Source organism: Mobula hypostoma, chromosome 24 (genome assembly GCF_963921235.1).
Source record: "Mobula hypostoma chromosome 24, sMobHyp1.1, whole genome shotgun sequence".
Classification (NCBI taxonomy): domain Eukaryota; kingdom Metazoa; phylum Chordata; class Chondrichthyes; order Myliobatiformes; family Myliobatidae; genus Mobula; species Mobula hypostoma.
Window position 1 is genome coordinate 42512972 of NC_086120.1, and position 26636 is coordinate 42539607.

Consider the following 26636-nt stretch of genomic DNA (forward strand, 5'->3'; position numbering starts at 1 on the left):
CTATTAATAACGCAAAGCTCATTGCAAGAGGCTCAGCAATCTCCTCCCTCGCTTTCCACAGTAGCCTGGGGTATATCTCATCTGGTCCTGGTGACCATATGAAACTTAATGCTTTTCAAAAACTCCAGCACATCCTCTTTGTTAATGTCTATATGCTCAAGCGTTTCAGTCTGCTATAAGTCCCCACAATTGCCAAGACTTCTTCCCTGGTGAATACTAAGTAAAGTATTTGTTAAGTACCTCCACTATCTCCTCCGAGTCCATGCACAAATTTCTATTATCGTACCTGATTGGTCCTATTCTCACAAGACTCATCCTTTTGCTCTTCACATACTTGTAGAATGCTTTGGGGATTTCCTTAACCCTGTTCACCAAGGCCTTCTCATGGCCCCTTCTGGCTCTCCTAATTCCATTTCTTCCTAGCAACCTTGTAATTTCCTAGAGCTCTAACAGTAACTAATTTCTTGAACCTTTCATAAACTTTTCTTTCCTTAGTAACTAGATTTTCTACATACTTTGTACACCATAGTTCTTCAACTCCAGCATCCTTTCCCTGCCTCAATGGAACATACCTGTGCAGAACTCCATGGAAATGTTCCCTAAACATTTGCCACATTTCCCTGAGAACATCTGCTCCCAAGTTCCTGCCTAATAGCATCATATTTCCTTCTTCCCAATTAAACATTTTCCCAAATTGTCTGCTCCTATCCCTCTCCAGCGTCGTGGTGAAGGAGATAAGAGTTGTGGTCACTACCTCCAAAACGCTCTCCCACCAAGTGATCTGACACCTGACCAGGTTCATTTCCTAATTCCAGATCAAGTAGAGCCTCCCCTCTAGTTGGCTTAAGGCAATGTTTTTTTTGGAGAGCAGTGGTTTCCTCCATGGTGTTCTTCCATGAACACCATTCTTGTTCAGTGTTTTTCTTATAGTGGATACATGAACAGAGACTTTAGAAAATTCTAGAGATTTCTGCAGGTCTTTTGGTGCTATGCTTGAATTCTTTTTCACCTCTTTCAGCATCGCATGGTGTGCTCTTGTGATCTTTGCAGGGCACCCACTCCTAGGGAGAGTAGTAACAGTACTGAGTTTCCTCCACTGTACACAACTTCTCTTATTGTGGACTGATGAACACTCGGGTCTTTAGAAATGCTTTTATAGCCTTTTCCAGCTTCATGCATCTCTACAATTCTTCTTCTAAGGTCCTCTGAAAATTGTTTTTGATTAAGGCATGGTGCACAAAAGCAGATCTTTCTTGAGTAGAGCAGGCTCTGTCAGTAACCTGACTTTGTGTGGTGCTGTTTTTGTTTGGAAAAAAATAGGGCAGGGCATCTCTACAACTGACGCTTCTAATCTCATCTCATTGATTGGGACACCTGACTCCAGACTGCTTTTGTACAAGGCATTCCCCAGAGGTTCACTTACTTTTTGCACCTGGACTGTGATTGATGAAATGGTGTACTCAGTATTGACAAGTAGTAGTACAATTGTTGGTGTATTATTAGCTTAGGCAGATTGTGTTTGTCTATTATAGTTACTCAAGAATGAGTAACTATAATAGACAAACTATGCTCCTCTATGCTCAAGAATGAGGGGAGATTTGATAGAAGTATATAAAAGAGTGAATACAAGCAGGCTTTTTCCACTGAGGCAAGGGGAGAAAAAAACCAGAGGACATGGGTTAAGGGTGAAGGGGGAAAAGTTTAAAGGGAACATTAGGGGAGGATTCTTCACACAGAATGGTGGGAATGTGGAATGAGCTGCCAGATGAAGTCGTAAATGCAGGCTCACATTTAACATTTAAGACAAACTTGGACAGGTACATGGATGAGAGTTGTATGGAGGGATATGGTCCAGGTGCAGTTCAGTGGGACTAGGCAGAAAAATGGTTCGGCACAGCCAAGAAGGGCCAAAAGGCCTGTTTCTGTGCTGTAATGTTCTATGGTTCTATGGCTCACAAACCTTTTCTTGCAACAGAATGTCAAGAAATTTGTTTTTCCAGCTGCAGTACAGTGCAATACATAAAATTACCATATTACTATGAAAAAGTCTAGCAACTTAGTTACATACATATCCCCAAGACTTTTGCACAATACTGTAAATTCAGAGTCAGGAATGATGCAATGCCTAACAGCCACCGACTGTCCACCTGGGTGGTTAAGATAGTGATAGGTTACCTTTCTGATAGTTCAATGCGCATATTATTGTTTCATGCACAAAATTATCAAAACTATTATATAAAACTACCTTCATGGTATGTACATGTGTGTGTGTGTATATATATAAAAAACATAAATGGATTTAGTTTAGACTTGTGTCTCATCCCAAATGTGACTTATTATATGGATGCAAATATTCCAAATTCCTAAATCCAAAATACCACTGACCCCAGGCATTTCCGGTAACTGATAGTCAACCTGCATTCATTTTGGACAACTACAGAAATAATTAGAAACAGGGATTTTTTTTTAATCTAAAGAAAATTATTAAAATGTTATACCCCAATTTCATTTCTCCTCACAGTCATCTTATAATACAAGTCATATTATACATAAGTGTATAAGCCAGGTATTTCCAACTTCTATGCCATGGACCTCTACCATTATCCGAGGAAGTCTGTGGACCCAAGGTTGGGAACCCTTGGTATAGCCTAATATACATCCACTTCTCTCAAGTAGCTCTACATTCTTCCATTAACAGTAATTATAGTTAGCATAGGCTGTATCAGCTTATAGTCAGTAATGACTCAGTTTGTAACTCCTTGTCAGTCAGAACTGACTGTCTCCACTTCAGTACTGAAAGCATAATATTAACTGTTATCACAGCGTGTTAGAACAATGGCCCCATTGTTTCCTCAGATGGATATAAAAGATCTCGAAGCAGGACTTTGAAGAATTGAGAGTTCTTCCCATTTAGTGAACCAACATTTATAGCAAACTAATTCACTGATTATGTCATACAGCTGTTAGTGGGAACTTTTACCTTAAACTGCCCATTGCACTTCAAAAAAATACAACAGAGTACCAGTGTTTAAGGATTTTGGGACATTGCTATGTAAGGAAAGTGTTTTACAAATAAATATTTTTACCTGTATATTTACTTGGTAGTCTGTGGGCCCATGTATTGATCCATACAAGCCAAACCCAACTACAAATATCCTCCTATTCACTGTAAACCTGTGGTTTTAAAGATACATAGAATATTAGTACAATTTAACTATGTCTCCCAAAATACTAAGTCAAGTATTTTCTGAGGCATTATAATGAAATATCTGAGAGACATTCCAAACAGCACCGAATTCCTTTCCTGTGGTGTACATCTTACATTAACTGTATATAATCAAGGTCAGGTTTGATTAGTTACTGTCACATTTTTCATACATTTATTCTTGGTCCTTGTTGCTGCTTTAGTTGCATTTTTACATGCCGAAACTATTCCTCAATGAATCAGTTTCTCTTAAACTTCATAGGTGTAGGTCCACCTTCCTGTTTCCAATATTAAATATGAAAATAATTGCTTATAATATAACTGAATATGATGCACCTACTTAAATCTCATTTATCTGTTTATTTAAAGATACCACTTGGAATAGGCCCCTTCAGCTTAACAACCCACCTAGTTAACATGAGCCTAATCAAAGGACAATTTTCAATGAGCAATTAACCTACTAATTGATACGTCTTTGGACTGTGGAGGGAAACTGGAGCACCTGGAGGAAACCCAGACGGTCATTGAGAGAATGTACAAACCCCTTACAGTGACAGAATTGAACTCCGACGCCCCAAGCTATAATATAGCTACTCTACCGTGATGCCTCAGTAATATTGCTTTTATCAATAATAAAAATATAATTTTCTCAAAATATTCTTTGAATGGAGTGTTCTGCAAAACTATTTTATTTCCATTATTTGTTTTTCCGGGATTTGGGTATCAATAGGTTTGTGTCTGTCTGTGTTGTGCCAGATTTCCAGTGTCTACAGAATCTTTTCTCAATGACAACTTTGTTGTCTTACTTTCAAATGCCCTTGTGAAGTGTATGCCAGTGTTTTCCTGAATGACTGCAGTCGTTTGGTGAAGGTACTATGCCAGTGTTATTGGGGGTGGGATAGAAAGTTACTATGTGTGTGGCTAGCAGTGGTGATGTTTCTATGCCCTTGCTGCCTTTGTTTTACATGGTAGTAGAAGTCATGGGTTTTGGAAGTTCCCTGAGACAGGCACTGCCTTTAGCAGAAGGTACATATTACAGTTACAATGTGACAGCAATCGAGGGAGTGAATGGATGGGATGCCAACCAAGTTGACTGCACGGCCCTGAACAGTAACAAACTGAGTCCTGTTGGAACTGCACGACACCGGAGAAGTGAAGAGAACTGTACTGTGCTGCTGGCTGCAAACTCGAAGGTGGTGGAAAAGCTTAAACACAGGATATCTAGACTCTTAAACTGCTCTTGTAGTCAACTGAAATTCCAGTCAATGGTGTCTCCCTGGATGCGACAGGATAGTAGAGTTTGAATCTGATCCACTGAGTGTGGGATCACTTTGCTTTGTCTTTTGCCTGCTGTTTAGCAACCCTACAGTTTGACATCTCATTTTTAACTACACCTCCTTCAGTCATCAAGCAGTAGGGCAACTGAGTACCCAATGAAAAATACCTGCATACTTTTCTTGAGGGGAAAAAAGGGGAAGATCTGTGAACAGAAATCATACAACTGACCTAAAATAATACAGGTATTATGCCTGTTCTTTGAAAGACCTAGCCTATCACTCCTTTCCCTAAAATGCTGCAATCTCACTTTCAACTACTTTTTGATACTTGCTGCTAAATGTATATTAAACCTGTTTTCAGACAGCACACACAAAATGCTGGAGGAACTCAGCAGGCCAGGCAGCATCTATGGAAAAGAGTTTAGTTGACATTTCAGGCAGAGACTCTTCTCCAGTCCTGATGAAGGGTCTCAGCCCAAAGCAGTGACTGTTTAGTCTTTTCCATAGATGCTGTCTGGCCTGCTGAGTTCCTCCAGCATTTTGTGTGTGAAGTGCTTGGATTTCCAGCATCTGCAGATTTTCTTTTGCTATTTGCAGGCAGGATATTACTGAATATAGTAAGTTTTTCTTTTTATAAAATCCCTACTTATTAAAAAATTAACCTCATTATTGATTAGCTGGGGACACTGGATATCCAAACACCACCACCCATCTTTAAAGTTTGTGATTTACTGTATTTCATTGCGGTCTGGCTTAACAAACATATCCAGAAGGACCTCATTTCAAAGTCCAAAGTAAATTCATTATCAAAGTCACCATATACAATCTTAAGATTCATTTTCTTGTGGACATTGAGGCTTAGGTCTTAGAGCTTATTGATTAATTTTGAAAGCCAAGTTGTAGTCAACGAACAGCATCATGGTGTATGCAACTTCACTGTCCAGATGTTCTAGGGTTGAGTGAAGGGCAAATGAAACTTTCCTCACATTTTCTCTCTCCGAGGAAAGGCACCAATTTAGCTGGCAAAATTAGTTCAATAACACAAGCAACCCAGTAACTATTTGCAGTTTAGTTTAGTATTATGGGGGGAAAAACTGAATTCTCTGGCCTTTGGTGGAAACTGAGGGAGAAATCCTGGAAGGTTAACCATTAACAGTCGCTAGTATATTAACTAACTTACATACCTAACAATTAACCCAGCAGAGATTTTTTTAAAAAAGTACCAGTCTTGTACATTATGGTCCATGGTTCTCAGTATCACATCACAGCTTACAGATACACATAATCCTTGGGGAAACTAGTTTGCATAGAAACACTTTACCTTATCCGGTCACTTGTACCACTGTAGCCCCAACGGCTTTCCACCTGTTGGAAACGATTGATGCTGCACTCTTTGCCTCTTAGACAACAACGAGGTCTGTCAATAAACTCTACCCGAGGCTTTGGATTGACTGTGAAATGTAGGAAAAGACTAACAACTTCTCGGTCTGTTAGAATTCCTGACTGTGCAGGTCCTGTGGGGTGGGGGGGGTTGGGGAGAGAGGAGAGAAATACATGTTATGTTATTTGATACTGTTACAGCAAACTCCACTCCTAGAAGTTAGATAGTCAACAGATTTCTTACTTAGTACTTATTGAGACCAAGTCAATTTCAAAACCATTGCCTTAAGTTATTCTGGGGTTGAAGGAGAAGTTAATACTCAAATGGTATTCAATGCTTTATAATAAGGAGTGCAGATGGTATAATTGATCAGTGGACATGTCCTTCTAAAATGTTCCTCAAAATCAAACAGCTTGTTTATATTTTATGTTTACATTTGCTGCAGAATGGATATTTTGATATACAACCTTTTTTATGCCATGGACCAATACCACTGAGCAAAGGGTCCACAGACCCCAGGACGGGAACCCCTGGTGTACAGCATTACATTAGAGCATGTTAGCATAGGTGAACAAAAGCACAACGGAACTGGATTGATTTAGGAAATGACAACTATGGTGGATCTGAAGACTACTCTAAAGAATGCCAAATAAAGCATTTGCCATAAATTGAAGGTAAAATTAACCATAAGTGTAGGAGCCATATATCCATTTCTATCAATTTTGTGTTCCATGTTTACTATTGGTAGTTGTCACATGGATTGGGGGTGTGGAAGAAGCGAAGAGCTTAGTTATATATCCATGCTTCGTTTTTCGTTTAGTCTAGTTTGGGTACAGCCAGGGAGTGGGCCGGGGCTGATATCTTTTCGTTGACCGCTTGAATATATTTAAGAATGCTTGGCTTAAGTACATTTAAATACGCTAAGACTTTATTTTGTTATATCGCTAGCTTTAGTTTCATTAGTTTTTAATTGTTAAAGGTTGTTAATTTTGCTGGTTTCATAATAAAGGATTGAACGTATTCTTTGATTTTGGAACATAGTTACTGGATGGATAGCGCATCATACAGTATCAACTCCTCGCGCTTAGAGTCTAAGTGGTTTTGGTTTGTTTTCAAGTGACCACTACAATAAGCAACCATTTAATTTATTCACAAATACAATAAAAACATTATTTTCTTCATTTTTTAAAGCCTGATTTTAAAAGAGTTTGACTTTCTGAAGGAGTCTTACATGACCCATGTAATCTCTCACACAACAGTCACTGAACAGCTCAAAGCACATTAGAAATAATTAACTTGCAGAGAGACAATTATACTTAATACAAGTAGGAACCAATGACAATCATTTTCTTTAAGATGCACTTGCAATTATGCAGACATTAACGGGGGTGGAACTCTACAGTTTTCTGAGGCACCATAGTTCGTAATTGCTCTGTAACCTGTTGACAAGACTAGTGCCATTTCTGCGCAGGAGCATGTCGACCATCAGCCAAACAGATTTAGTTTGGGCTGTGGCCAACCTCGTCAGTGACACTCAGCAGATTATTATGGGGATTAACTTAGTTCCCAACCTTACATACCATCTTTGTAATTTTCACGGACTTTTCATTTCAAGTTTATTTTTAGAGAGATAAAAGGCTAACCAGTTTGAACCAATAAAAAGGCTAAGTTTAGGGAGCAACTGCTTCTTTAAACAGACATCAGGAAAAAAAATACAACTTGATTAAGTGTATTGATTTATCTCCATTCATTCACTCAATCAACCTAATAAATTTACAAGGAAAATATAACTGTTTTTTCAGTATTTCAAGTTAATGCAGAAGTTATCCAATTTTAGCTATGTTCATGTGTTGAGATCAAGTATGCTATACTATACCACTAAAGTACTCATTGATTTAAATCTCAAAACAGTATAAAGTTTTGCCAGTTCTAAAATGCCATTGTGCTATAATAATGCAAAGTATTAACAATTAAATTAATTCAACTCTACTACTGCAGAATTACCTGCTGCAAACTCCTCAATAGTCATTAGTGGAAAACGGATGAGCGACAAGGCTTTTCCTAACACCTTACGTTTATTTTCAGGTGTGAGTTGAAGCTGCTGTCGCTGGCACTCTGCTTCTGCCCAACGAACCACAGCATTAAATAACCGAATTTCTCGGATTCCTAGAGTGTCACGTTCTAGCACCGCCATTAGTGTATCTGTAACATAAACCAACATTAAGGCCAACAATTCCAGTTTCAAAATGAAAAATGTTTTTGATAAATATACTACACCAGAGCACCCATAAAGGCTTGTTAGTTGAAACAAATGCACATATTAATCTCTGAACCACTGTGATTAAAGAAATTGTTGTAAATGGGGCAACTACTCCAGAATCTAAAAGCTCACTTTGAGGAAAAGATACCAATTATATAGCTAAGCGCCACCAAGTGGCTTAGAGGAAAATGACATTTATTTAAAACCCAATGACTGCTATCCTGCCCAGCATGAAGCTTAATTTGAGAAGGTACCAACTATATAGCTAACTGATCACCATCTAGCTGCTTAGAGAACCATGACATTTCTCCAAAACCCGATGACTGCTATCGTATCTGGTAAAGATAGGTCAGCAAATAGAACACTGTCAAAATACAGAATTAAAAAAATAAACATGCATGCAGGAAATAAATACATATACACTGAATATGGGTTTGGAGAACAGTCATGGTCCTATAAGCATCTAGGTGGGGTCAGTTATCTATATGAATTTTAATTGTTATATGGTTATATAAATCATCACCATTTCAGCAGTGAAGTTTCTAGTTTAGATGCAGGTGAACAAAATTGCTTATGATAGGTAGAAATAATAGCAAAATAGGAGCACAAACTATTGAACTCATGTATGGAACAAACTATTTTAAAAACTGCCATTTTCCCCCCCTTGCTTTCAAACTCCCATCTCAAAACCCTGAGAGGTCTCTTGTAATTCCATTAATTGTCGATGCCATCATGGCTCTAACTGTAAAATCCTCTTATTAAAAAATCTCTCCTCTAAACTTCAGACATTCCCGATGTGAGGAGATCCTGGAGTACTCCTATTAACTGTTGCTTTTGAAAAGAGGGAGTGAGTTATTTACCACCGATATGTTGCTTTTGAACAGAGGGGGGAGGAGGGGGAGGGGGGGGAGGAGGGGGAGGAGGGGGAGGAGGGGGGAGGGGGAGAATTAATGGTTGGACTGTCACTTTAATGCAGTGGAAGTAACTTTGGATTTCTACTGAGTTGGGTTTGGAGACAGCACTGAGCAGCTCGAAAGTTGCTATGGTGACCGAAAGCAGGTTGTTGATGTTACTTTCAAAGACAGGTTGCCTGCTTGCATTTCTTTGCAGACAAAGGAAGGAGGGACTTTTTGAACGACAGGTGATGCTCAGCACAGAGAAATAAATAGGACGTCAGATGATACAGACCTCAGACACATGATCTGGACACTGAATGAGCATTGTTGTGCCCGCAGAGAAATTGGGTTTTGGAGGATCGATCAGGCAGATCGATCCAAATTGCTATTCCAGTGAAGGAGAAGGGGTTGACTGGTGGGGAGTTGGCTATGTGTCCACCCTTGCCGAGGTGATAGCTCCACCACAGGAAAACCGGTCCCCCTGGTTAAAGTCACAGTCGGTGACTTGTGAAGGATTTCGGAGGACGACGAAAAGATCAATGGCGACAGCTCACCTGAAGACTCAACTCGCTCTCGCTCTCTCTCTCTCTCTCTCCCCATCACTAATCAACTAAATACCACAAACTGAACTGAACTTCACTCAACATCGTAAGACTGTATCTTTTTTCCTAGACTTAAAGCAGCTTGGTTTTCATACATATATATTCCACACTTACTTTAATATATAATCATTGCTAACCTGTGTGATTATTTACATTGACACTACTGTATTGCGTAGTTACTAATAAATATTAGTAGTTTATAGCAATACTGGACTCCAAAATGGTTTCTATTTCTGCTGGTTTCTTTATCCCCGTCATGGGGTACGTGACATCGAGCTTTGATTAGCTGTTCTTATCTCTTTACATCGCATACTGTCAAAATTTGTTTGATCATGTTGTGAAGGACATTGGGACTTCAATAAATACCACAGGAAAAACTACAAAAATGCAGCAGGTCAAACACCATCAACAGTTCCTTCTTGACAACCTGGTGCATATTTCTAGCAGTTTGTTTTATTTTAGGATTTCCAGCACCTGCAGTATTTTGATTTTTGGATTACTATATGAATACAAGTTGTTGTTATTTCTTACTTTTTTTAAGTGGCCTTGTGACTGATCCAGACCTGCTGCCTCTAGAGCTGATTGTTAAAAAGAAAACCACCGCTGCTAAATCCTGTCTACAGAGCTACAGAGCATCAAAATGTCTTTTAAACTTCAGAATTTTAATTCATATCAAACTCAAATCTGTATGAGCTTCTTAATCTTTGGAAGTACAATATATTGTGATTTTTTTTTGTTGTTTTGATGACGTACTAGAACACCCAATGCAACCAAAACTAAACTCTTTACAACTGTAATAACTGACTGAATTGTGGACTCATGTTAAGATGCATCAAAAAATAATAGAATTAGGTTGGCCCTAGATAGACCAAAGACTTCCAAGAAAGACAAGGCAGAAGAGCAAAATAAAAAATAAATAATAACTTGCACTTTGGAAATTCCCAACCTATTGTATTTTCATGCCTTGATTTCTGGTTAATTTACATCATAATTTGTGCAAATTTAAAAGTGCACCGTTAAAAGTTGTAAATAGTGCATTGTTTTACTGGGCAGCAGATTAGGGAGGGAATTGTAAATACCAAACAAAATCTACAAATCACTAAAATTGATATATTGAATAAATAATATGCTTGTTATGTCATACCAACGGATTACCGAACTGAATTATTTCTATTTAAATACAAAAGGTTACATACAAGAGTGATTTAATGTATTTAAATAGCAAATTTTGTATTAAAGATGGGAACAGCGAGAAATATGGAAATGTATTCTATGTTGTGTAAACATCTCCTGCAGATAAATTTGCTTGAATTGTAATTATTGCTGTGACAATGGCAATAGTATCCGACGATAAACAATGAAAGAGTATTAATGCAGAATCCAATGCTTTCTACATTTACATATACGGAATCTGAGAGCTGTCTGAAGATATATTTATACAGTCGTTTTGTGCACAGTTCTACAAAGACTGACAACTGGCCATGTGGCTGTATGAAGTTGTAAAGTTCATTATTAGTGCACAATATCATTCTTATTACAATGATTGATAGATAGAATTTACAAGCGATTTAACCTCAGAAACGAGTAGTTTTGTACTATACACCCCAATTAAACATAGTGAGATTGCCAAAATCATAGTGAGGGATCAGAAAGCAATTCTTTCTTCATCAAAAGGAACTTGAGGTGTGTACACTGAAATACACAAACTTTGAAAGTACTGGAAGTGTAAAGGTGGAAATTGCTAATTCAACAAGCAGCATCTACAGCAAATAAGACATTTCCGACTTGTAGTCTTTTGTCAAGACTTGAATCTTATGGATATTTAAATCAAATCATTGAATCAGAATAATATCTTTAAAGTTTTTACTGCATTTTTCTAATAAAGTTTCTTCATTTTAACATTAAACAGTCTGCGAATTTGCACTGTGGCTGAAGTAATAAAATGGTCGTAGTTGTTTATTCCTGAGGTATTTTAGATTTAAGGCTTGGTTCAGTTTTCCTGAGAACACAGTTTAGCTGATTTCAGGATACAGGCAGAGTACAAGGAGGATTTTTGTGTCTTATGTAATAAATAGCCAAAGTCCTGAGGAAGAAATGGGTGTGCTAAGTAGGCATGTAGTGTACAGAAGAAAATTGCTCAGTTTGAAGTTTCCCCAAAATATTAAAACTCAATATGGTAATTAAAAATGTGCTTTTTTTAAAAATCTCTTAATGCATATACAAAAGTCTTTAGTTTTCTGTAACAGTCAGGACAAAAATCAATAAAGATTATTTGTCTAACTGAAGTGGGGCAAATATATTTACTTTTCTGTATACGCACTTAGAGATATAATTAGATTAAATTATGAGGACACGCAGTCCTCGTTTATTGTCATTTAGTAACACATGCATTAAGAAATGATACAATGTTCCTCCAGTAGATATCACAGAAACACAAGACAGACCAAGACTGAAAAACTGACAAAAACCACATAATTATAACGTATAGTTACAACAGTGCAAAACAATACCGTAATTTGATAAAGAACACACCATGGGAATGGTTAAAAAAAAAGTCTCAAAGTCTCTGAAGTCCCATCATCTCACGCAGACGGTAGAAGTAGGAAGAAAACTCTCCCTGTCATGAACCTCCAGCGACGCAAACTTGCCGATGCAGCACCTTGGAAGCACCCGACCACAGCTGACTCTCGAGTCCGTCCAAAAACTTCGAGCCTCCGACCAGCCCTCCAACACCAAGCACCGAGCACCATCTCTGCCGAGCGCTTTGACTCCGGCCCCGGCCGCCAGCAACAGGCAAGGCCGAGGATTTGGGGCCTTCCCCTCCGGAGACTCTCGATCGCACAGTAGCAGCGGCAGCGAAGCGGGCATTTCAGAAGTTTCTCCAGATGTTCCTCCGTGCTTCTCACATCTGTCTCCATCAAATCAGGATTGTGCACGGCATCCTACTTGACAGATACCGATATCATTCACCAGAGAGGCCGTGCGCACTGCGTCGCGCCGCCATCTTCTCCTCCCCCCACGCATTTCCAAACATGAAGCTAATTATAAATAAAGTAGCATAACTTATGGTTTTCGTTCTCACTGCAGTATAACTGTCAATACTCTGGTAAACTAAATTATATTGTTTGCAAAGTCTCCAATTTTTAATCTTAATGCTGATTTACCCCCAAAAGTAAATATATTAGTTTTTTGAAAATTAAGTAGAATATAGAGAACTAAAACAGCTTAACCCTTCTATTGATCCATTATAGCTCAGTAATCTCATCATTTAATGTAAAAATTAAAATATGTTTTAAGGCACCTAATACACATTACATACTCACCTAAATCTATATCTGTAAAACCTTCTGCATTGATGGCATCCGAAGTATTTTTGTCAATATTTTCCAAGCATAAGCTGGCAAGCTGTGGTTCATCAAAGAGCCTTGCCTGAGGAACAAACAAAACAAGTGCATCAGTTTTGTAATCTTTACAGTCAAGCACACACAAGGCTTTGCAAATGACCAGTAAAGATGTCAAAAACAATTTTAGTCAAAAAAATGTGCCATCTCAAAGACCTTTTACTAGAATTGGAAGATATGGTTTTAACATTCTAGTTAAAACACTGAAATAGAAGCTCAAATCAAATATTCTCACTATATATTTCACACTTGAATTCTGTGCACTTTCAAATTACAATTTTAATTTGTTTTCACTATAGAAGTATATTTAAAAGCAATGAAGCTTTCACTTTTCTTTATGGAATCCTGTAACTAATCACCTTTCATTAAGCAACAAACACAAAATGCTAGAGGAACTCAGCAGGTCAAGTAGCCTTAATGGAGGATAATTAACAGTCAACATTTTGTGCCAAGACCTTCACCAGTCACGATGAAGGGTCTTTGCCCTTTTATTCCCCTCCATAGATACTATCTGACTTGACGAATTTCTTCAGCATCTGCAGAATCACTTACGTTTACATCCTTCACTAAACTTTTCCTATTATGTTGCTTAGTATGCTTGCAGCAAATAAAAGAGCACAGGACTGCATTAATCAATGAAGCTGCCACATGTGTCAATAAAGCTGCAAAATAAATTGCTTCAATAATATCTTCTTAACCAAATAGCAGTAAAGCACCTATTCAGTTTTTGGTTCTGAAAACTTAATACTTTCACTGAACAACACTGAGAAATTTTTTTAATTAAAAACCTTCAGGTCTGATCCGATCTGAAGCCATTATTTCAATTTATGACATCAACTTTAAATTCCATCATTCACTATTTCATACAGTAGCATAATTTATATTAAAATGTTTTCTGAAATTATTACAAAAACAAATTTATTGGGAGAGGAGAGAAATGCAATAGAGGTTAGAAGAAACATCATCACCCTACCCTTCCAAAAAACAAGGCACTGTCCATTTTTTTCCCCAGAAAATAGCAAATACCATCACACAATCTCAATGGCAAAGCCATTCTCTAGTACTTTGCTAACATTTGCCATTTTATCAAATAGTGTGTGTCCACTGAGTGCTCCCTAATACAGAAAACTGATATGGAGTATCCTCCAGACTGACATTTTCACTTTCCTTAGCTTTGAACTACATACAAATTCCAACAACACCACAGCTTCCAGTTCAGCAAAAGCCAAGGATTAATTACTTTGGAGCAAAATTTCTATTTGCCCTTCTTACTAACCATTGGCTTGTTATTTTCTGAAGCTTTAACACCTTTAACTTTCAGCATCAAAAATCAGTGTGAATGCTTTATAGAAATACTTTGTGTCTTTAGGCTGATCACACAAGTGATAATGGTCTTTGCCTCAATAGGGAGAAATTGATCCAAATTAGTTAGAGCAAATAGATTACCATTACTGTCTCTAATATGCATAATTAACTAAATTACACATTTGAGGAAGTATCTTATTGATCTGTATCTACATATTTTATACTTAAGGGCTTTACAAAATAGCACTAGTGATGTATATCAATACAGTGATGTTTTGCAGGCAGCTCATGAAACTACTGGATATTCTACTAGATACAGTTCTTTTGAACTACAATTGCTGTAATCTGCAGCCTGTAATTTCTCTTTAAGAAACATACTTTTGAACCATCTAAACGAACTAGTGATTTTACAATCACCTGAAGGATTCCGTGATTTTAACTCTCGGGAATGTAAGTACAGCACCTTGAAGACAAAGGTTGGCCTTCGCTGGGGTGGACTTTAAGGCAGGATAAAACATGAAAGCCTAAGAGCAGAAAATGAACCAGTGTTCACTGCTGTATCTGCATCCCTTGCCACTAGTACCATCAAGCCGGAGGTATGGAGTCTTGGGTCCCATGTTGCTACCCTGCAGACATCCGGCTTCTGGACTGGCTTAGTTCGCCTCAGCACTGAACTGACTCCACAGCCATGGACTCCAATTAACTGGAATCCACTGTACACTTTTCCTCCAATCATTTCTTTAAAATGAACTGCTCAAAAAACAGATCGCGGTTCAATAGAAAAACCAAATTACATACACCCGAAAACGATTGTTGAAAACCAGGTGTATTGATTCCTTAGCTTTTCAGGGTACACATTTGTCCCTATTAAGCAAAAAATATTAATAAGGTAAAGGTTGCCCCAGCTGTATTTTAAAAAATAAATGCTAGGAGAGTGTCGTGCATTTGGATAGCAGCCTTCACCAATTGCAAACCAGACTTCCTAACATACACTTGTATTTTCTTGGGTCCACAAATCGACTGTAGAATCAAGGTCATCAGGTAAGGCAATGTAAAAGACAGAGGTTATGGATGTGGACTTCTGGAAGCAGTTATGAGATTACTGTGCAACTGAATTTGCTCTCCAGTTGACAATATAGATCAGATCGCTTCCGTACAAATAATAGCATGATAATCTTGGAATTGTAATTCTGAAAGCTCTTGTTTTTATTCAAAATATTACTCTCTAACCAATTTCTGATCAGCTTTTCTAATCCTCACCAGCTTTTTAATGTTACATTAAAAAAGACCATAAAGTATTAAATTTCTGTGCATTTCTCAACATAATCCTTTCACACTTCAGTAAAACTCATGTGGAAGCAACAGCTGCCTGACTGATTGTTGTGCCTTGAGAACATCATACCAAAATCATTGAAACACAACACTCATGCTACAGCCAAATATTTTACTTCAAGTATAATTGCTACTAAGTTCTATTCTATAAAACTTGCACTTCTAAAAATATATGCAATGTCTCTTTAACTCACACAAGCATGGAATCCTGAACCTGACTGCTGTAATGCTAATTGTAATAGATAATAGTAAAACCAGTCAAAAGCCTTTACTTTTGGTCAGCAAAGTTTTCATGTTGTTAAAAATTAGTTAAATGCAATTTAAAGCTGTTAGCTATTCACCTTTAACAATATATTTTAAAGAGTACTGATGCTTTAAACCTAGTTTTAAAGCATAAGTAATTGCAAATAAAAAATCCTAAATATACATAAGCTTAACTCTAAAGCTAGAAGCACAGCACTTAATAAGATTGCCTAGTTCAACCTGAGTGATAAGTGCAAGAAAGAATTTATTCCCAATGTGTGTTTCTTTATGTTCAGAATGGTGCTAGTAATAATTAAATGTCAAAATTCTCCAATCTCTTAGGACATTCTCCAGATCATTTCTGGATTGATGCCTGTATGCCATTACAGTACCAGATTCCAATCACATCTCACAAACTGACTCTTGTATCAAGGGATATATATGTCTGAATGCCATTATCTGCCAGGTACCAACATATACTGGACCTCACCTCAAAATGATTTAACCTTTAAACTACTCCTCTATGTAAAAGTCTAAAATGATGGCATATTTTTCTAGTCTGAGGAAAGTGTGATAAATCAAATTAAAGTCCTAGTTATCTGCTGATGTAAACCAGGACAGGAATATTTTTTCCTGAAATATCAACTGGAACAGGATGATTAAGCATGCAGGTAAGGAACAAGGTCTGAATTTGTGCCAAGTGCTAGCAAATAAATTAAAGGTAGCTTCTTAAGATATACAAATTGATGGGAACAACTTTCATGTTAAATATTTTTAATTGTGTAAAAGGACATTTTATGATGGAATTTTAAAAAGGCATTTGGCTCAAACCCACAATTAAAAATCATCAATAAATTTGTGTTTCCCCCAACCACAGCAATTTCTCCCTTCCATCTGATTTTTTTGTTTTGTATGCAACTCTTGCCCTCAGCTTTCAGTGGTGGCTGCACCAGCCAGTGTTAAACTATGAACATACAATCCCTCTATATCAGCTTCTCACACTAGGAAAAGCCCTTGGTTCTCTGAAGAGAGTACCAAATCAGTTCCTCTCCACAGCAATCATTCACCTAGATGAACTCATTTATACAATGAATGACTTTTGCAAAGCCCACCCACATTCTCAAATATCAATGGTATAATTATAGGGATTCATGAACCTGAACTATGCCTGGTTCCCCTCCATGGGACACAGAGAACCATATTAGTTTCTGTCCTACTTTAACCTGCTCTTTTTAGTACTTGTGCAGTAATCTGACAACACTAGTGTTGTTTCCTTTACTCAGATACAACTCAAAAACTTCATTACTTTTGCAGCCAACTTCCACTCTGCTGCCTTGGTAAGATGCCAACTCATCTTTATCTCAGGGGACAGGCTACAACAAACATCCGTGATAAGCCTCAACTCAGATAGCTCTCACCTACACTTCTTCCCATCCCAGTTCCGCCATCCCTTTACATTTACTCCAATGGTAGCTTTTCACAAAGGTAACTATGGGGATGTCTCCTTTCTCCTGAACCATGGCTATGCTCTTTGATAGTCGTCAGAACATCTCATCTACTCTTATCCTATTTGTTCTGCTTCTCTTTTCAGATTATACCCGACCTGATGAGTGTTTCCAGCATTTTCTGGTGTTTCACTCTTGAAGATCTACTTTCTTTCGCCCACCTACCCTCTGGGTTTAGGTTTTCTTCTCTAACTTATTCCTTCCAAATATCCTGGAACAATTACTTTAAATGTTCACACTGGAATCTACCAGACAAAAGGTAGAATCAATGGAGTTTGATCATTAGAGATTTAACAAGAAAAGCTAAATGGTTTTTATACTGTTCCTAAAGAATATTACAACTGCACACAAAATGCAGCTAGATGATTCCTATCAGTATTTTAATGATTTGGCACAGAAATCCATCTCAACACATCTCAGAATGGTACTGGGTAAACAATTCTGTCCTTAAATGGGCAAAACACCATGCAGATTTCCACCTGTCCCCAGAACTACCTTCATTAAAAACCTCCATCTCTAATGGGGGAAAAAGACATTAATTACCATCAACCAATTTTTAAACTACTTTCAGACATCCAACAGTCCAAAATGTAATCAGGATGAAATGATTTTAATTGATTTGTGATCTCATGCAGCATAACACAGAGTAGCACAAACACAAATTGAATACATTTATGCAAGGTTTTTTTTGCTTTACCCATCACTAATCCACATAATTGAATATCAATGCAATTATGATTTCAGGTGATGAAGAAAAAGAACAGGAAATTAAATATGTTCTTTACCCATCCAAAAAAAAATTCCACCAGCATTTTTTTAAAACTAGATTGCTTTTCAGGTCTCTCCTGCCCTACCTCTCCCTCTCCAACTTGGACTCCTTCCTTAATTTCCTCGTCCCCGTTTAGTTCTCTCTCTCGATCCTCCCTGTTCCGTGGCCATACAGAAACAGAACCCTGGGATCCAGATGGCTGTCCCACGACTGCTTCGCATGGCCTTATGCAGGTATTACCACATATAGCTCTGTGCCTCTGGAATATTATTAAAAACAGTTTTAAAAGCTGAAATTTTAAAATTTTAATACCACAGCTATGTATGGTACAAAAAGGAAACAATAGTTTCAGCAGAGAACATCAAGCTACAAGAAATCAATTGTGCTTGATTCCATCCTACGGTTCCCTCTGAATCACTGTTGTATCCAATATATCTTGTTTGTGGATTTTAACACTATGGTTCCAGAGTTGCTCCAAAGCAAGCTAACCCAGCCAGCTGTACCCTACAGTATCCGTCAGTGGATTTTGTACTTCCTGACAGGAAGGAAGTAGTACGAGATCCCGGGCTCCTACTTGTCCGATCCAATGTCTGTAAATACAGGCTCTCCCCAGGGCCGTGTTCTTTCACTCCCTCCTGTTCTCACTTTATACAACTGACTGTACCTCCAGACAAATCCATTAAAATCCTAAAGTTTGCGAATGACATGCCCACATTTGGTCTCATCTTTAATAATAATGTGACCTGCTATCAAAGAGAGGTAGACCATCTTGCAACGTGGTGAGCTCGTAACAACTTGGGGCTTAATGCTATCAAGACAGTGTAAACGAGGATTGACTTCCACTGACAACCCCCTACTTGCCCATGCTCGGAAATTAATGGTCAGGCCAGTGGTTGAATCATTCAAATTCCTGGGGACTACTATTACCAATACATTGAAGTGGGACAAGCACGTTACTCTCATCACTAGGAAGGCCCAACAGAGACTGTTCTTCCTATGTCAGCTTAGGAAACTTAACATCTCAATGATCAATTTTTACTCAGCCAATATTGAGTGTTGTGACCAACTCTCTATTCACCTATTCACCAAATTGCCATCAGGGAGGCATTACAAGTCTATCACCACCAGGACCACGTCATCTCTGAAGTTTCTTTCCTGTAGCTATCCAGTTTCTCAACGAAACTCAAGTGTAACACCCTAATTATCCCTGCACAACATCCATTAAATGGCTTTTCCTGCTCTCCTTGTTTTGTTGGTAAATATGGAATTTGTTCATATGTTCACATTTAAGTTTGATTATTGGCATTTGTGCATGTGACCGTACTGCTAATTGTTGATTGCTCATAGCTGCTTGCACTATTGGCTTGTAAATTATTGGTTGCTATTGTGTTGGCTGTTATGGTACTGTCCTATATTTTATGCTTGGCACCAAAACACAATCAGTTCTGGTTTGTTTCACATACTGGCCATAAAAGTGATTCTGATTCAAACCACCAACTCCTAAAGTACCTGCAATCATATTTCCCAAATTAAACTAGTTCCTCAGCCTAGCCAGAAATTGATGAGTAATTTATCTTGCTATTCATTCATATCATCTACTTCACATGTGACAACTTCCCAAGCCTAGCCCTTTGGTTTTCATGTCTGACAATAAGTCCTATACTTTTTCTTTTCTTTTTCCTTTTTCTTTCTTCTCATTTTTACCTATTTCTCAACTTTATTTCTCTCATACTTAATAACTTGTTTTGATTTGTTCAACCAGATAAATTTCTCAAAGCTATTTAGCATTGTAGGCCAGAAAATCTGAAAGCGAATTAAAATGGCTTTTCTGTTAGGCTGCACTGCAGTTTCATGCTTTAAAGTAAAATGCATTAAGCTAAACTGGGGAAGTTCAGTGAGGTGCCAATGTTTAAAAGGATTACGGATTCAACTTCCGTGTTTGATCACAAGTTCCTCATTCCACCCTTCCCAACATATTAAAAATCTCTAATATTAGATTATGCTGCATCAGATCTTGCACAATTCTCATTTCAATAGAGTAGTCTAAAAGAACTCATTATCTTTTCCAAAAATCTAGTACTTGATAACCATCAGTTCACATACTCAATTCTTCATTATTCCACTTCATTCCCTTAGTTAAATCAACATATGTTAGATTTGATGACATGAAATCAGAAATAAAAGTTCTCTGTCCATCTAATTTCTAAGTTTCTTTAAATTAATGTATTATCTGTACGCGAACAGTTCCATGGCCTGTATTAATGGAATTCCAAATCAACTGCAAGATGGCAATGTAAGAGCAACCAGGGGTAATTTTTCTGCTTTTGCCCATGGGAAGATTATCAACTTGAACTTCCTGTGTTCCTTCCCTCACAATTCAACAGAGATTGGGAACCCAAACCACTGTCTCAGTTCAGTGGTTAACACTGCAAAAAAGACACAAACCATAAAGACTACATTTGAGGTTCATGCCAATTTATTTTACCAATAAAAGTCAACATGGTAAAGTCTAATTATTTACAATTAGCAGATAACTAGTAAAGCTCAAACATCAGATTCAAATCGATGTATCCAGCTGCATGTCCATTTAAAATATGTATCCTCGATTTATAAATGACCATCCGCCCGTCACCTATCTTGATATTTAAAAAAGGTTCAGGAAGGCTTACTTGTGATTTGTGAATAAACATGTCCACTATGTACAGAGGCATTTAGATTTGGTCCCCAGTCAGAGTACTTACTGCATATTTGGAGAGATCATTAGAAAGGAATATGGTAGAGAGCATTTTCAAGTTCTGATCAAAAAGGTCACTGGCCTGAAAGTCACTCAATGTGATCAGTCTGACTAAAGCCCATTTCCAGCATTTATAATGTCTTAGCTCAGCACATTAAGAAAAGGTGATTATTGAAATATAGACATTACTTATGTAATCCACAGGAAAGTTGAAGAGAAAAAAAAATCAACATGATCACCAGTGGCTAATTAGGGGAATAGATCTTGTTTTTATTTTGTCTGGGCTCAAATAGAGGAGAGAGTTTTGCAGAAGGAAAGAAATGGAATGCCAATTATGACACCCTGCAAATCCTATTACAAGTCACTACACAGATACAGGTCAAAGAGAAAATCACGCTCCTTCGTGATATTCCCAAACTGATAATGAGAATCAAGGCAGCATGTCAAATTTGACTGGTAAATTATGAAACTTTGTTTGAAGAAGAACACAATGGTAGCAGTCACTGATGATTATGCAAGTCAGTCCCAAGTTGCTGAGTCAACCTTCTGTCAAATAAACAATGAACTGGATTCAGTAAACTGATGGTGGAAAAGTCGTCAGTCACGAATTGCTTTCTAGCACATTAGCAGGAAAGCAAGGCAGACCAAAGGCATTTCTGCAGCACTTGCTATATATAATGTTTCTTCCGGACGTTGATCATAATATTTTGCTTTTTAAGCAGACAGTGGACAACATCGCAAAATCAAAATCGTAGGCTTATAAACTTTGAGTAACAGGATCAACACTTACCATTTTTCTGAGTTTCTTCTGCAGACAGATATCATGCATCACATGAATGTTCCAACGTACCTGTGTAAGAAGCATAAATGCATTGTCTGCTCGGAGATTCTTCTTCAAGAACTCCACACAGTGTGCTTCAAGGGCAGGTACTGCATACTTTTTAGCAGTGTACAATGTAGTCATAACAGTCTCTGGCCCGATCTGGACTTCGTCAGAATACAGGAATCTAGAGAATAAAGCATGCCAATGATCATTTTAGTCCCCCAAAACTGAAACTAACATCAACACCCTGGTTGAGAACATGAATTTGATTACCTCTGAAATGTGAGCAATGATTTTACTAAATCAATGCACAGCAAAAGGCTGGGGATCTGGAGTGCAAATCATTTGCAAAGCTGCGAGGGAAGCTTGGAGCTTGGAGAGGTTGCAATATCCGGGGTAGAGAGGAGCAAGGAGAAACTTGACCAGGGCACCAGGGCACAAGGACAATACCAAGGTCACAGAGAATTTACCCATCAATGTCTGGGCCTCAGTTATTAAAAACATATTGACCATTGTGATCATTGATCTATGTAAAAATAATAACTATTTATATAGCACCTCTCATAGCTAGGGTGCCTAAGACTTTTGCACGGTACTGTAGTAAGTTTATTTATTGCAACGTGCCACTGCCGCAAAAAAAATGTCATGACATATGTGAGTGAGGAAATACCTGATTCTGAGTGGGCTTCTATTGTGGATTGACAATGGGAAGGAGCGGGAAACACTAAAAAAAAATACAGTAATGATCAATAAACTAATTACTTGGAATCAAATTACCTTGCCTGGTGTCTGAGGACAGGGCGTGTCTACACCTGTGCCACCTCCCCTACCCAGGCATTCCTTCTCTGCCACCTGTTCCACACACCCTCGCCATTCCCAACATCCTTTGTTCCCACCAGATTTATAAACTTGCTCTCTGCTCCATGTTGACAAATACAGTACCGTGCAAAAGTTTTAGTCATCCTAGATACATATATGTGTGTGTGTGTGTGTGGTCAAAGACTTTTGCACAGTATTGTAGATTGTAAAGAGTCATAAAAATGAGACAAATTAAAAATAAGACAAATGTTATAGAGAATAAAATGTAATTAAATATACCAAATTATATAAATGTTATCAACATTAAGTAATCCTATAAGTAGGCCAAATTTTAAAAAAAGTTGGTTTTTAAGAATTGTTTAGAGACATTCCACATTATCAGCCTGGTGTTTCTCAGTGGGTAGAATGTTCCAGACTTTTGGTTCATACGAGCAAAAGGCCGCATCACCAGTTCTTATATGCTTGGCTCTAGGAACACTAAGCAAACCAGTACTCATGAACTAAGATTACGATTAGGGACGTAAGGGGATAGAAACTCCAAAATATACAGAGGAGCTCAGTTATTCAGATCCTTATATACAATTAAGACTATTTTAAGATTGATCCTAAAGGACACAGGCAGCCAGTGTAATGATACCATAACCGGTGAAATGTGCTCAGATTTTCTTTTCGGTTAAGGGCCTTCCTGCTTCATTTTGAACAAGCTGCAGCCAATTTATATCATGATAGTATCGTGCTCAGCAGAACACTTTACAGTACCAGAGGCCAAGGTTCAATTCCAACCACTGTCTGTAAGGAGTTTGTACATTCCCCCTGTGACCGCATGGGTTTCCTTCAAGTGCTCCGGTCTCCTCCCACAGTCCAAAGAATCACTGGATGGTATATTAATTGGTAATTGCAAATTGTCCCATAATTAGGCTAGAGTTAAATTGTGAATCTCCTCTGGACCTTCTCCAATGTAAGCACATCATTTCTTAGATCAGGGGCCTAAATGCTCACAAAACTCCAAATATGCCTTATAAAGCCTCAGCATTATATCCTTGCTTTTATATTCTAGTCCTTTTGAAACAAGACCTTATACAAATGAACACTGATACTAACAAGCACAGGCACCCATTAGATTGTGTCACCTAGTAGCAATAGATCACAGGGTTGCCAGTATCATGAAGGGTGGCGATGACGTCTTCATCTGCTGTTGTCTGCTCCAGCAGCAGAAAAAAGTCTGCTCTACCATTCCATCACGGCTGATTTGTTATCCCTCTCAACCCCATTCTCCTGCCTCCTCCCCATAATGTTTAATTGCCCTGACTAATCAAGAACCCATCAACTTGCTTTAAATATACCTAATGACTTGGCCTCCACATCCATCTGTGGCAATGAATTCCACTGTTTCCCCAGTCTGCACAGAACGTGGATTATCTGCTCCACCACAACCTGTAGCTCCAAACAGACTTGACAAGGAAACACCAGGTCGCTAAATCACAAAATGACGTTACATTATTTCTTCTAAAATTGTATAATTTATATAACAACACTACAGCACAATATAAATTTAGATGAGCAGAAATTCCTTCATTCAAAGGGCAGGGAACCTGCTTTCATATAGGCTGCAAAAATCAAGTTGCTAAATATATTTAAGATAGATAAAATCTTTAGACTCAAGACATTCAGAGACTTGGAGGAAGATCAGGAATATATTGTGAGGCAGATGATCAGCTATAATTATACTGTATAGTACAGCAAGCTTGATGAGTCAAATGGCCTACTCTGGCTCCAATTCTCTACATTTCTAATGCATTCTTACCTCTATAGCTCTAGGCTCAAAACAAAGCAGTGTTTCTATTTGCACACTGAAGCTTGATGTCTTAAGAACACTGCAAAGAAGCTTCTCAAGACAGTGCTTCACCCAATCCAATGCCCATAATCAGCAAGAATCGCAAAGTGCCCACAGCTACTGGCCTGCCTTGGAGTTCACCATAATCACCATTTAAGTAGAGTGTGGCACGTGGCCAAGTGGTTAGGGCGTTTGACTAGCAATCTGAAGGTCGTGGGTCTTGTACTCTCAGTCGCTTCATGCCACGGAAACCGGCATAAGCACTGGCCTGATGGGCCACAAGGCTCGTGACAGACTTTAATCTTTAATTAAAACCATTTAAGTAGGAATGCAGAGCTGAAGTATAGTTGGTGACACTAATTGAATTCCTTAAGTAAGACCAATCAGTGGCCAGCACATATTTATCTGGTTTGACATCTTTAAGTTGGACAAAACTCTAAATAAACCCAAGAGATCCTAAACAACAGGAATTCTGCAGATGCTGGAAATTCAAGCAACACACATCAAAGTTGCTGGTGAACGCAGCAGGCCAGGCAGCATCTATAGGAAGAGGCGCAGTCAACGCAGCAGGCCAGGCAGCATCTATAGGAAGAGGCGCAGTCTCTAATCTATATAGATCCTAATCTATATTTGTTCCACAACACTACACACTGGTGAATAATTCTTCAGTAGTTAGTAGCTAGGTAAAAGTCTTAAGGCAATCATAAAATTCTTCAGAAATCCCTTTGGCTCACTGGGTGCTGATACCTGTGCTCCCTGTAAACTCACCTGATACATTTTCCCCTGCTCCCTTGAAATGTAATACAATCACCGTTACCATACTGTGACAATCTAAAAATAAAGTGAATTATAGGTGTGTGCAAGCATGAGCTGTGATAAGATCACATGGTCTGGAAAATCTACCAGTGGAGCTCCATACAAATCCCAAATGTGCTGGAGGTACACTTTTCCTGCAGTTGGAAAGACTCAAGACAATTTCACTCCTTTTGAGTAAGAGAGGAAATAGATTGCATTAATGAAGATGGAGGAATTAGCTTATCAACATAAAATCACAACTCACCTTCAGACTGCCTTAATAACACAACTTAAGGGAAAAGTCTTTATTAATATTTTTAACAAATAAAGCACTCAATAATTAGGGTAGCTAAGTTTGCCTTTCCCTGAATTATACCATGAAAGAAAACATGAATTTACTGCAAAGAGAAAAAAAGAGCAGGCAGAGTTCTTCTAACAAATTGATTGCCAGGCAGTGCAAAACTCAGTAATGTTTTTGCCAAGTAGTAACACTGCAACACATAGAAGTTAAACAGAATGGTACCATTTATATGATTAAGTCAAGAAGGTTTCAGCTCTACGTCTTTACAAGTACAGTTACAATAAAGATCTTGACTAATTAGACATACAAGTCTAACAACTACTGGCTAATAAAATACAACTGTTTTAGATACATCTCAGCCTGTCCATGTGACATTTACACAAACAGGGCCAGCAGTAAAACAATGGCTAGATAGTGGAAGATTAATCATTTTTAGCCAACTATATCTTACCATCAGCAAGCTGCTGTTCAATCTTCTAGTTTGTTCTGAGCATAATTCTACACTTGAACAAATATTTTACTTGGAACTATTATGGTTACTTTTTAAGAAAACATTAATGAATTTAACCTATAACAGTCTTCCAAAAGTATTTCCAAATACTAAAATGGAGATACGATTTGAATGTTAGCTTCAATAACTCCAACATTCAGCAACTCTAGCCTTAATTTGGCCTACATCCAAGACCAAAATACAGAAATATTTGCAACAAATTGAAGTTATCAAGTGTTTAAAAAATTAAGCATTCCAAACTGATTCAAAGAAGGGTGATCAACATAAAATTTAGATTACTAAACCAATGTTTCCTCTGGAACCCTAGAGATGTTGAAAGAAGTTATAGTTAAATAATAACCAATAAAGTGAGAGTCTGCCCTTTATTGCAATCAAAAACCCATCGATGAGTTGGTAAAAAAGCCAGACTTTCCAGATAAGAAAATACTAGAAAAGTTTCTTCCTGTATTGAACAAGGCACAGGCCCTTCAACCCCATTGTTGTACTGAACTAAATAATTTGTAACCAAATGACTACTAAACTAATCCCATCTACCTGCACATCTGTATCATTCCATTTCATGCACATTCATGTGCATATCTAAGAGCTTCTTGAACATCCAAGGCAGTGCATTCCAGGCATGAATCATTGTCTAAAAAGAAAT

At 37.9% G+C, this 26636-nt stretch overlaps 1 protein-coding gene across 6 annotated transcripts in view; it reads right to left on the minus strand.

The window, feature by feature from the left end:
* LOC134337540 (BTB/POZ domain-containing protein 2-like) overlaps nucleotides 1-26636 on the minus strand; it is a 43922-nt gene that overhangs the window by 12665 nt on the left and 4621 nt on the right. For 3 of the 6 annotated variants that reach the window (XM_063032653.1, XM_063032647.1, XM_063032651.1), the window contains exons 2-7: nucleotides 21701-21917; nucleotides 18262-18435; nucleotides 12945-13050; nucleotides 7868-8065; nucleotides 5804-5996; nucleotides 3087-3174 (exon numbers count right to left, since the gene is read on the minus strand). In XM_063032653.1, the coding sequence (XP_062888723.1) occupies nucleotides 3087-3174; nucleotides 5804-5996; nucleotides 7868-8065; nucleotides 12945-13050; nucleotides 18262-18435; nucleotides 21701-21874 (933 nt within the window). In that variant the 5' untranslated portion in view covers nucleotides 21875-21917. The remainder of the gene's footprint in view (nucleotides 1-3086; nucleotides 3175-5803; nucleotides 5997-7867; nucleotides 8066-12944; nucleotides 13051-18261; nucleotides 18436-21700; nucleotides 21918-26636) is intronic. The other 3 variants (XM_063032648.1, XM_063032650.1, XM_063032649.1) reach the window with 3 other exon arrangements.